The sequence below is a fragment of the Hippoglossus stenolepis genome, chromosome 14 (assembly GCF_022539355.2).
Source record: "Hippoglossus stenolepis isolate QCI-W04-F060 chromosome 14, HSTE1.2, whole genome shotgun sequence".
Classification (NCBI taxonomy): domain Eukaryota; kingdom Metazoa; phylum Chordata; class Actinopteri; order Pleuronectiformes; family Pleuronectidae; genus Hippoglossus; species Hippoglossus stenolepis.
In genome coordinates, this window is record NC_061496.1 from 12,245,934 (window position 1) to 12,258,450 (window position 12,517).

Here is a 12,517-nt window from a genome sequence, read left to right on the forward strand (position 1 = left end):
TAGCTATTATAACGTCAATGTTACAAATGCACAGATAAGCTGCGGCTCAGGCCTGATGGACCAAAGATCCCCTGCTCAAGGAGATTAAGATGTTTTTAAAGGTACAACTGAGAGATTCAGACTGTTATTTACCGTCTGTTAGCTTCAGCTGATTGTAAATAGTAAACAGATACAGACGATATCGGAAAACTTCGAAACTGATGAATTCTCAAAGATTCTGTTCTGTGTGATTAAAATATTCATTGGTTATGTCCGTAACAGTGTAACTGAGGGATTCTACATGGGGCTGAATCTTGATCTGAGCAGCCAGATATCATATGATTGTTTATTGACCAACAGATAATCTAAATAGTAGAGATGATTTTTTCTTCTCCAACAAACCACCTTTGGCCGAGCGTACAGACACCAGCTTATACGATACTTATATAACACTGTAGTTAACAGCAAACATTCTTAGTCAAGCTAACTCATGGAATACACGATGATAAAATCGTCAAGTCTAAAAATGAGAAACCTGTTGGGAACACTTTATGTCTTAAAGAGGACTTTGATGTCTCGGGTCTCAAACCCTCCAGCAGTGATGATGACAAACCCCTTTGAAAGTTTATTAACTCAGATATGAGTTTATATTGTAACATGAAGACTTTTATTACAAATAACAGTGATTCGATAAAAGGGACTCGTTAAAACCATTATTCAAAATAATCAACATCCATTACATTTCATATGGAATACTAGCATGGTCTTAACCGCTTAGACAAGCAACCAATATAACTCCAGACTGTCACCAATGTGCCACAATAATCATCATGACTCTGAATAGTAGTTTTAGTTAATCACCAAAGTTGTTTCAAATAAGTCACAAACAAACATGGCCTGGTGATCTGTAAGAGGTATGTATTTTGAGACCAGAACCCCAAAAAAAAAGAAGCCTTTTGGAAAAAAAACTGGTTCCATTCAAAAGGAAATCTATGAATATCTGTAAAATGGCCACCTCAAAAACACAGGTTAACTTTGACATGCAGCACAATCATACTCTCTGCACATCGTCAAACACGCGAGTGTGTGAAAACTATGACTACACACTGGCTCTAAAGATCAAAAGGTCTCCTATTTTCTCCAAATATACACACATTGATTCTGTTCTATAATACTGTTATATTGTTCACACCCTCTCTCTTTCAAAAAGTAGGTAATTTGATTGCAAACATTGTTCTTTTTAATGTACTCCGACAAAAAAATCAACAGCAGTTATGGCATCTAAATGAACCCGACGACATTATAAACTATGCCATACTGAGCCTCATTCAAATAAATGTCACATATTCAGTTTTACATGTTTCAAATGTGTCTTTTATACATTGATTTCATAAAGGAAGAGAATAAATATATTTCTGACCCATTTTCATTATACCTTAACATTTAAACAAGATCATATGGTGCAGTATTTTTATAAGTTTTAAAACAAGCGGATAACAATTTCAGTACAAACAATGAAAGAAAACAAAAATGTTTAGCAGACCTCAAAACAAAGCACCACAAAACATAAAAGTAATAACAGTGTTTGTGCTTTAAGTCTTTTCACTGCGATGGCTATTTCTCTATAGGTTTGCAGTTACATACTGTTAGTCCCTTGATCGGGGGGCAAAATATAACACAATCCAAACAAGACTTGCAAACGTGTTAACCTGTTGGACGAATACTGCATTTTTATTAGATGCAACTGGCTTATTAAAAATACCTGCGAGAGCCATAGGTTGAGAGATTAGTTTCAGTGGATGTAATACCTAATTTGAATGGCAAATGAACATTCAATCATCAGGAGTGTATCAAACAAGCGAGTTGTATTTCATCGAGCGCATCTGGAGGTGTCCTTCTGAATGAGGTTCATTTCATGTCTATGGTTCTATTAAGGCATTACAGTACAGTGTCTCTTTACACCATGGATTGAAGATACTTGAAGATGGCCACTGACGGTGTCGTCAGAAAGTAAACCCTCGCAATAACACTGTTTTTTCGATTAGATTTAACATGAGTGCACACATAGCCACAGTTTCTTCTATTAAACGACCTCATGGTTTAATTTGTTCTGAACTCCTGTGGACGCTCACCGGCTCTGCGGACCGCTCGTCTGTTGGCGTTGAAGTCATTTTGGAGCAGGTGTTAGCACCTTGGGCCATGTTAGTAGTGATGAGCATGTTCATGATCTTTATTTGTGTCCTGCTGCCCATAATTAACACGAGAAGGACTTGGATAGGCGTCGGAGTGGGTTTCACTTTTGTGTAGATCATGATTTTAATTACATATGTTGGTGTATTTACCAGAAATCGTACTTTACTTGGAATGCGGGCTTTGGCTCTCTGGATTTCAGTTATTTGTTGAATGGTAAAATGAAGGATATATATTTACTGTACCACAGATTGTAATATATTTAAGTAGTGAATTATCTGCAAAGTATGAGAGAGGAATAAAATACTGTGCGGCAGAATGCTACTTTCAGTTATCTAAGTATCATGCCAAAAGTTGAAGCCAAAAACCTAAAGCGACGCACAATGTGTAGCTGTGGGTTTTCAGCTGGAAGATGACCAGTAGGCACGCAGCGAACCGATGCCTACTGGTGGTGGCTCGTTTCAGAGAACTAGGTCTTTGAGAAAATAAAAAGGTTGAATTCGGTGAACTCAGGCTCTACTTTTTCTTCTCAACTGCAACGGTTAGTTCTGACATTCACGAATGTGGACTCACTGAAACATAAGTATGGAGAATATACTGCAGTATTTATATTTTCAAGAAAAAATGTAAACATAGGGCAGCGATGTTCCTCCCTTTACACTGTACAGAGTCGTGAAACCGTGTTACCGTTCTTGGTCGAATGAGAAAAGCTGGTCCCACTTCAAAACAAAAGCCTACACTATATTAAAATATAAAGATACAATACAGGATACTTTGCTACTTGAACAGCTGCCTGATCGATCGTTAGGCAGGCATAGTAACTGAAGGACCCATTTCAGAATACAACAAAGCACACCTTCAACACTGTTCATCCATCTATTGAGTAATCATGACAATACAGGTCCTGACAAAGCGCTGCCTTTTTTCTTTTTTTTTCTTTCGGTTTTTTTTCTGTATTTTTTAAGCACACTCCATAATCAGAATTTTTATTGTTAGGAATCTAAATGTCTTTCCTTTATTCAACAACCCATAATACATTCAATACAACATTGGTATGGTAATTCTGCGTACTGGCACAATTGCTTCTTTTTAGCCATGTACAAAAAACTGGAAATGTCAATTTTTGCGCCATCGCCTCCCAGAGAAAGAGGCATGACAGTATCTCATTTGGGAGGTTTGGGGGATTTTTTGATATGATTGGAGGTGGAGTGGGGGTTGGAGGGTGGGGGTGAGCACTGATTCACAAGGTGGTCGATCAATCAGAAAAGAAAATAAGAAACAGGAGAGAAAATGATCATAATAATAATAATAATAATAAAAAAAACATCATAGTATTTACATAACAGAAAATTCACCCAAACAAAAATCCCCACACAAAGAAACGCTGATTATTTCCCCCCTCACTGCTTTTCAAGAAACTGTACCAGATTGGATTCCAGCCATCAGCAATGTCAAAAAGGATTGATAAATGCTCTCGACAGTCATTGTGTCCGCGCTGGCCTAGTACACGCTGATGAAGGAGGAGAGCGCCAGGACCAGGTATCGGCAGGCCAGCGGGATGTGTGCACTTCCTGTCCCGTAGGGTGCGGTGTTGGGCGCTGTGGGCAGGAAACAAAAGAAGCTCTGATTAGTTGTGATTGCATTTTCACTGCGACACGTTTTGCAAACCTGCATGGTGCTTCTGAACGAGACGGTAAAAACTGCAATTACTGCACAACTGTGGCTGATTTGAGCCGAACCCACAGCTGTAGCCCTTTTGACAGAGATACTTCACAACACTGCCGCTACTGTATAATCTAAACTGAGGCGGGAAAAGTACTCAGAGCCTCACTTAAAATAAACAGAACTATACAATCATGTTAGAGTCCTGCATTTAAAATCCTACATTTACAAATATTAAACAAATACTTGATGTATCAATATATATAAATGAATGTACGGAATCTGAAGAAAGTGACACTTATATATGACATTTTAAGACTTTTAATACTGTTGCATCAATGCAAACGTAGCCTAAAAATGTATTGTTGCAGCCAGTTGACGTAGATCATTATAACCACTCAATATACAGTGAGGCACTTGAGGTCAGTGGCTCCCAACCTACGGTTCCGTCCCACTGAAATGAATCACAAGATAAATCACCAGACCGAATTTTGGAAAATATTATAATTTAGACTTAGATGAAGAATAAATACCACAGCAGTGAATTTGATTGAGATTTAAACATTAAAACAATGGAGATACAATGTATTTGCTTTCTTTAAAAGGTGCTGGGAGATTTATAAAGGCTTGTTAGTTAGTTAGCCAGCTGCTGGTGGCAGTTTGTAGCTTTATAGCGAGAAGGCAGACAAGTGGTGTCAACTTTTCAACAAGAAAACTAATAAGCTACATTTATTTTGAAGTAAACTTTTCCTCTAATGGGGCAGGTCTGCTACATAAACCTGCATTCTCATTTTTTAGAGGTAATCTCTATTCTTTGTAGTTTTAGTGATATATTCACCTCTTGGGGCTGAAAGAATAATTTTATAGAAACCATGAGCAAAGTTTAAAGTGGGGAAACTGCTGACGACTCAAAGTCAGGGCTTTATTGAAAAGGGTTATGAGTCAAGAAGGTCGTGAACCACCAGTTTAATCTTAATAATGAAGTGTCTTTTATGAGCTTATCATAATGTTCTTTTAATGTAGAATTTTAAAGTCTACTGACACAGGTTTTTCACTTCTGTTGCCTCCATCAGATCTTTTCTCAGAATTGATTTGAAAAGTGTAAAATCTGGACTTGAGTGACGGCTCTCTCACTCTCCTGTTAGTGTTGGCGCACGTTCAGCAGAACAATTTACCCTTTCATTATTTTTCCATTATTATTCTTATTGTTCCATAGATTGGCGACATTGTGTAATTTGAACATTATCTCCACTGGGACTCTGGGTCTAATCAGGTTGAGGACCAGGAAACACCTGAGTGGGTGTGCAGGACGTATAATGTGAGAAATAACTATGGTAGGAAACTACAACTGTCGCATAAAGTAGAATAAAAAGTACAATTATTTATAATTTCATGAAATGGATATACTTAAATAAAGTCCATGATATTGACTTTTACTCCATCTTATCTTTTTCTAGTTTGATATCAAAAATACTCAAATACACAAGGGGCTTTCGTCACATCGTTTATGGAGGGTGGCTGTGTTCTGGCTGTGTTTCTCTGACCAGCAGACCCAGCAATATAAGCAAGGCTCTCTGGAGAGCTGGTTGGCGAGGGGGCAGCCTTTCATTTGGCGGGGGGTCACTTTCACTCCTCAAAACGGACACTCTTTTTAGCTTGTAGCTCAATAAAGCACAGCAATCATGCTCTCCATCAACACACACACATACCTGCATGTACAGGTCACTTGCATGCCTACACACACACACACACACACACACACACACACACACACACACACACACACACACACACACACACACACACACACACACAGCACAGCACAGCACAGCACAGCACAGCAAGCAAACAGGCTCTGCTCCACCAGGGGAAATCATGTGGTGCACAGCCCATATCAGCAGGGTGCCTCTATTTACACGGCCATGTAATTAGTTCACAATGTAACTCCTCTGATGTGGACCTCACGTTGCAGAAACATGCCGAGCAAAGCAACAACATAACTGCACAGCCGTTCTGCACTCAGACAAAAATCATGAACATTCTTTGTGTATATTTCAGGTTGGAAACGATTCACAGATTTGTTAGAGGAGGATCCGATCAGTGCCGTGGTTATTGTGGGCCATGTATGTATTCAATAAGAGCCCTTCGCTGGTTATCATTAGCGTGGCACGTGGCTGTCGGTGTGTTAAAATAAATACAATGATGCACAGACTGATCCTTTTTTCCTTTTTTTCCAACATGATAGCTTGTTGGGGACAATTTTCACAGGAGATGCCCGAGAGAGAGCGGAAAAAACAGACATATCCCATTATCACCTGACACAACACAGCTTTTACCTGATATTTCCAAGCATTATTTGTCAGGATTAAAGTTGTTTACCTATTAGAGTGAAAACTATAGCTCCGCCGACAGAATAAAAAGCAGCGGGAAAAAAAAGGAAAAGATGGTGAATAGAGGAGCACAAATGGGTGCAAATTTTGATGATGTGTGTGTTAGATGCATGGTTGGCCTGTGTGAACTGCAGCCCCCTCCCCTTATTTCCCCTTGCCTTTCTATCTTTGTCTCCCCTTTCTGCCTCATTCTCTCTCTCTTTGTATCCCCCGCTCTCTTTCTCTCTCGCTCTCGCTCTCTCTCTCTTCTCCAATCCAAAGTACAGGATAATGACACAGTTTTCCTGGGCTGTGAGAGCGAGCCGAGAAATGTAACCATGGCAACAGCTCCTGTCCTGCTCCGCCGGCCCCACTGTTGCCGAAGCCTGAGTGAGCTGCATTGTGCTAGCCACGCTAGCAAAAATCATTTGGGGTTTGTGTGCGTATGTGTGTTTGTGTTTGTGTGGGTGTGTGTATGTGTGTGTGTGTGTGATGTGGTGGCAGATGGGGAATAGGCAGATGTCACTATTTCCCCATCTTCAGTTTCTCATCTGGTCATTGTTAGTGTAGATTCTGGCTCAGTAAGTGCTGTAATAACCATATAAATATCTTGCACACAACTGCTTTCCATGCAGCAGTTAAGTGAGATCACAAGGTAATCTCTGGATCTCTGATATGAATAACGTGAATACCTCAGTACTGCAGGAGAGGGCAGCAGGATTCTGGAAGAAATGATAATCTGGATTTTTTGCTTAGAAATTGGATCACGATTCTCTTTCATATTTTGTTTTTCAATATATATGTTTATTGCATTCAATGACCTGCAAAAGGAGACATGACAAAATAATGATTGTGCCTGATCTGTTATTGAAAACACAAACCTTTCTCAGCTTTTCTCTCACTCACTGTTTTCTGCTACTCTGCCTCACGTTGGGTTGCCATTGGTTGAGGGAGAAAGTAGGAGCGCTTGTTTTGATGTAGCAGAATCGTTAACAATTAGAAATGAGATTTGCGAATTGGTGGGAGTTGAGATCTAGATCACGATTTAAATACAACTAGTGCAGTGCCCAATCTAAACCTGCCTGTTTGCTTGATCTGTGGTTTTGCTGGTTGCAGCTTTCGTTCTGAAACTGTAAAAGTGACATTGAGCCGCAGCAAGTACGAACCTGCGGCAGGACTCAGTCCACATGGAACCTGAAGCTGCGCCTGCACAAAGAGCTGCTCCCCTGTTTGCTCAAAGTTCAGTAAAGCTTGACTCAGTATTCAGAACCCCCGAACCGGAGAATCGTTTGTTGTTGCCATTGTCATTAACACGTCAGCACTGTTGTAGTGATCGACATTGACACTTGTGTTGATGATTCCCTGCCACTGCTGCTGCAGAGCACTGGTAACCCGTCTATGTTAAATGTTACCTGTTCCAAAAGCAGCACATTTGACACATATTCGCATGCTAAGCCGATACGGACGACGATTCTCGAGATATGCGTTCCACATACAGGGAGACGGACCTAGATTTCGAAAATTAGCAGAGAGATTAATCGTGTAGCAAAACTTAAGGAAGGGAAGTGTGAAGACAAGTTTGGGGGCAGTCAGTGTTACTGGGTTCCTGCCTCCTAGAATCTGGACTGGTTTAATGTCTCCCCATGTAACTGCAGAAAACAGGGGTCTCCATTGTTTTGACTGCGTGGGTTGTAACTTTGCCATTTTAATTAACTCCCCAAACAGGAACAGCCCGCAACACCATTATTCTGCTTATTAACATGAAGGGAGTAGAATGGGGAAAGAGACAGAGACGGAGAGAACGCCAGCACAAAAAGACAGATACAGGGGAGAAGAGGGGGTAATCAAAGGAAAAGAGATGGGGGAAAAAAGACAGTGATTGAAAGGGGTGCGAGTGTGAGGCTGCAGCAGCCATGGACAGGAGAGAGAGGTGGTGGTGGTGGTGGTGGTGGTGGTGGTGGTGGTGGGGGGGGGTTAACTGAGCTCTTCCTCTTTGGGGTTTGAATTTAATTGCGATGCACATCAGCGGCGAGCTACAATGAAGTAACGGAATCCCAGACAATATATCATAGACAAACCAACAGTGTCAAGATGCAGAAACGGTGGGAAGACAAGCAGCGCTCCAAAGGGAGACGAGCAGAGGAGATAAGTGGAGATGAAAGCGATACACTTCAATTACTGTTTTACAACAGAATTGAAATGAAAAAAAGTAAAAACCTCCCCAGCACTCGTCAGAGTTATATGAAAATAACAATCCCTGGTTCTCTCTCCTGATTCTGGATTGGAGCCATCAGCTTTAAATAGTGTGCTGGGAGTACGAGCCAATCTCTCTCTTTCTCTCGTGCTTCCTCCCTCCTCCTTTATCCCTCCCAAATCTCCATCGACAGCACTTTTGTCACCCACATATCATATGCACAACAAATGCTAAGGCCCTGAACCTCAGTCACTGTTGACACAGATAATGAATCATTCTGAAATATGCAACAGAGACGCTGGATGCAGGGTTTCTGTTGAGCAGCATCCCGAGTATTTTGCACTGCTCTGTAATTCACTGGAAAATCATCATTCATCAAGGAATAGCATGAGTATCTTTCCTCCTCGTCTTTCATCGATTTAACCATAGCACACATTGAGGTTTGTGAAAACATCCATTCAGAAGTCCTACTCTTCTGTTTCGTACATGCTCTGAAATACACATGTGAAAATGCTAGAGGCCAGATGAGTAGAAAAATAAATGTTATTACATCTCCTATTCATTCATTTGTCGTTTATTGGATGATTCATTCCACAAAATGGTTGTTTCCTCAACGCAGGTTGTCACAAGTGGAGCAGAGACGGCATAAAGCCAGGCAGCATCCAAATCCTCCTGAGGACACGGCTTCAGAGATGGGCTCCTCTGAGCAACAAGGTTGGGGGAGGGGTTCAGTGTCCTTGACCATCAATCAGTGGCCTCTGGTCCTCGCCCCACCAGGTCCCCTGAGAGAGCCCACATGAGACACTCCAGAGCCAAACTGATCCTGCACACACCACGCTGTAAGTCGAGCTAAATCCCTCTACATGCAAGGTTCACAGAAGCCACCGGGGGTGTCTTTAACACACTAAAGCGAAAACGAAATGCAGGGTTTGCTGTAGTTCGGTAAAGAGTATAAATGGAATATCATTCGACGCTCATAGCATCTGATGAGCGGTTGCTGAGCCTTCGCAGAATGAGCTGTGCTTCATCATCTTCTAAAGTGCTTACGTACTGGGAGTGGGCAAGCACTTTGTGGAAGGTAATCGAGACATTTTCCATGCTTTACCTCACTTCAGTCCACTGACAATGAAATACATCCGTCCCCTCCAACATTCATCTTGCACCCTCTTGCCTGTGGCGGCCACGCCATATTGAGTTGGTGCACAATTGACTCGTCATCCCATCAGCTCATTCATCCATTTCTCTCTTCATCTCTCCTGCTCTTGTACAAGAAATGTTCATCACGACCAGATATGATGTTCAAAAGCTCATCACCTTTTGTCTCCCGCTGTGATCATCACACACTGCTGCTCCGCCGAGCCCACGTTCACGTGAACCTTCGAGCTCATTAGCTCCACCAATCATTTGCATTAGTGCTACTAATGAAAAGGCTCCATTAATAGGATGGCCTTCAGAGATCGTTTACCCTCCTCCGCCTCCCAGTACTGCCGTATCCTCACTCCTTTTCCACTTCACTCATTCCCTCCCTCTTTCCACATCCTGGTACCTGCCGGTTATCAACACCCAGCAGAATGCTCTTTAGGGCTGCAGCCCGGGCTCTAATAGCGCCTCTCAGCATCGGTATCTGACTGGAGACTGAATGAGCGAGGGAGATGGGTTACCTGATAGCTTACTGAGTGAGCTGGGGGCTCTTGATTTCAGGCAGGCTTTTGCCTTCAGCTTGACTTAATCAACGCCTCCGTGGGGTATCTGGCCATATAAGAGAGCCCTCAGCACAGTGTGAGCTGGAAAAAAGGAATCCAGACGGACGAGACATTTCCGGCATTTTTCATTGAGATACGTATCCTCTTCATTATTGATCGACTTCCCTCTCTGAGAGCCTCACTTTTTCTCTCACTCTTAAATAGAAAGTATATGTGTACACCTTTTATTATAGACCTGAAGAGTCAAGTTATGGGTCTGGCATTTAAGGGAATCCAAAATTCAGAGTGACCTACAGGAATGTTTATTGAACCTCTCAATTCAAGGACGTGCTTTATACAGGAAGGCAGTGAGCATGGAAATGATGTAGTCTATATGCAAGCATGATGGATAAATCTCCATTCCAAAAAAAAGTTTTATGAATTTTGCCTTGTAGGTTTATTTTCCCCCCAAATTCTAGAGGGTAAATCCACATCAGCATGTTCTGGATCCCCCAAAAATATTTGGATTGATACTTTAAGCCGGTATTTTTAATCACAGGCCTAATTACTCCATGACTTTGGCTGCTCCTGCTCAATCTGTTTAATGATAGAGGCTTAATAAAATGCACAGGGACACAAACAAATGGCGTCAGCATGTTGCAAGTTCATGCAGCCTCCCTTTTCCTTTCTCTCCCTCTCGCTTCCTTTCACTGTGTCTATAATAATCTCCTTCACATATTTGGGTCCCTCACACCCACATATTTGGGTCTCTCACTTTAATAATCAGCTGCCTCCCCCCCGGTCTCCCCCTCACATTTTAATGCTTATCAGGGTGTTATTTCTGTGCAAGTCCTCCTCAAGGCCCAGAATTCACTGAGTCAGCCACTGCTTAGCTCCGCGCCCTGTGATGACAGTGACAATTCGGCCAGTTATGAGGAATGTCTCACGACAAAATGACGCCTCCTGCATCTGCTGGAGCTGCTCCATCAATACAACCAGATAACATCGGATCTTCTACCAAGAGGCAACCTTCTCTTACTGCCCTCTACATTCCTCCCTCTTTCTTTGCCTGGAGCATCCTAAAATAGCAATATCCCACTGTTATGTATTTGGGATTATGATAAGACAGCTCTCTTTTTATCAATTTCCATTATAGTGCAGATAACACAGCAGGGCTGAATGTTGAGGGTTAAGTGCATTTTCTTCTTGATGGATATGAGATAACTTTATCACTGCAGACTGCCTGGTTATCACAGTTCACCTGGGGCTAGTCGAACCTGACTGGAATTTGCTTGCACCTCGCATCCCTGAACAAGCACGCAGACTGCAGTCAGAATTTGCTCAGATGGTCATACTGTATGCAGACCGATCCATATTTTTCGTTCATATTTACCTACCCTGAGCTGTTAATTGATTTCTCTCAGATCAATTCAGGGGTTTACAGAAATTGTTGGACCAAAAAGGGCCAAATCGATTGCCAAGTGATTAGCATGTGCAGTGGATTATTTCTAGCCGGGGTGCCGTAAAGACTCGAGGCTGCGTGGAGGAGAGGCACAATTCAATTGAGGCACACGCCATATGTTTACGTTAATTATTTCTAGCTTAAAGTCTGCTTTAGATAGTGTACGCCCATAGGCTGTGAGTGTCACACATGAAATATTCCTTTATTATGCCAAGACAGAACCTGAGGCAGTGAATGCTCTCTAGTCTCTACTCCCCACCTTGTTGCTGACTGCCTGCGGGAGGTTCAGATAAAAGCTATAGTCTCCTGAAGTCAGCACCATTGATTCAGAAGGGTATTTTATACAGCACTTTGAGGCAGTGCAGACACACAATGCCAAACTCAGTCTGGTCTTTGTGCGAGTGTGTGTCTGTGTGTGTGGGAATGTGCGAATACCTACCTTTCTAATTCACACACTGGGGATTCTGTTAGGCGGCTTTAACAGTTCAAGGTCTCAGAGCTGGATATACACATGCACACCCTCCCACCATCTCCAACCATATTGCCTATTCTAGCTTCGTTGACAGTGAAACAAACAATATAGTGCGCTGATGCTACTTATAAAACCCTCCTGACACATGTAGCTTTGAGACATTTCATTCTGGAAATGAAAGGATTCCCTTTTTTAATAAAATTGCCCTGCCTTTTAGACTGAAACTTGAAAACTAATTGTGTAATAAACCCTTTCTTAATCTTCTAAAAATAAAATCAGTTGCAGTTAATCTGGGGAGTGTCTTTAAGGCCGAAATATATGTGATGTGTGTCACATTAATGCTTTTTGTATGATGTTTCTGTGGGTTTGCTGCAGACAGGAAGCTCAGAACATGAAGAATACAGCTAACTTACGTACTGGGATACGGATGAGTAGGCCTTCTGTTTACAGTCTACATTCAACACAGATAGTTACAATTTACAGTGTGTATGATAAGGCAGTGGTTCT

General features: G+C 41.8%; 1 protein-coding gene across 2 annotated transcripts in view; it reads right to left on the reverse strand.

Annotated features, from left to right (window-relative positions):
• Positions 1-623: 623 nt before the first annotated feature.
• Positions 624-12,517, reverse strand: part of negr1 (neuronal growth regulator 1) — a 132,182-nt gene continuing 120,288 nt past the window's right edge. For both annotated transcript variants that reach the window (XM_035177134.2, XM_035177135.2), the window contains one exon: positions 624-3,767. In XM_035177134.2, the coding sequence (XP_035033025.1) occupies positions 3,670-3,767 (98 nt within the window). In that variant the 3' untranslated portion in view covers positions 624-3,669. The remainder of the gene's footprint in view (positions 3,768-12,517) is intronic.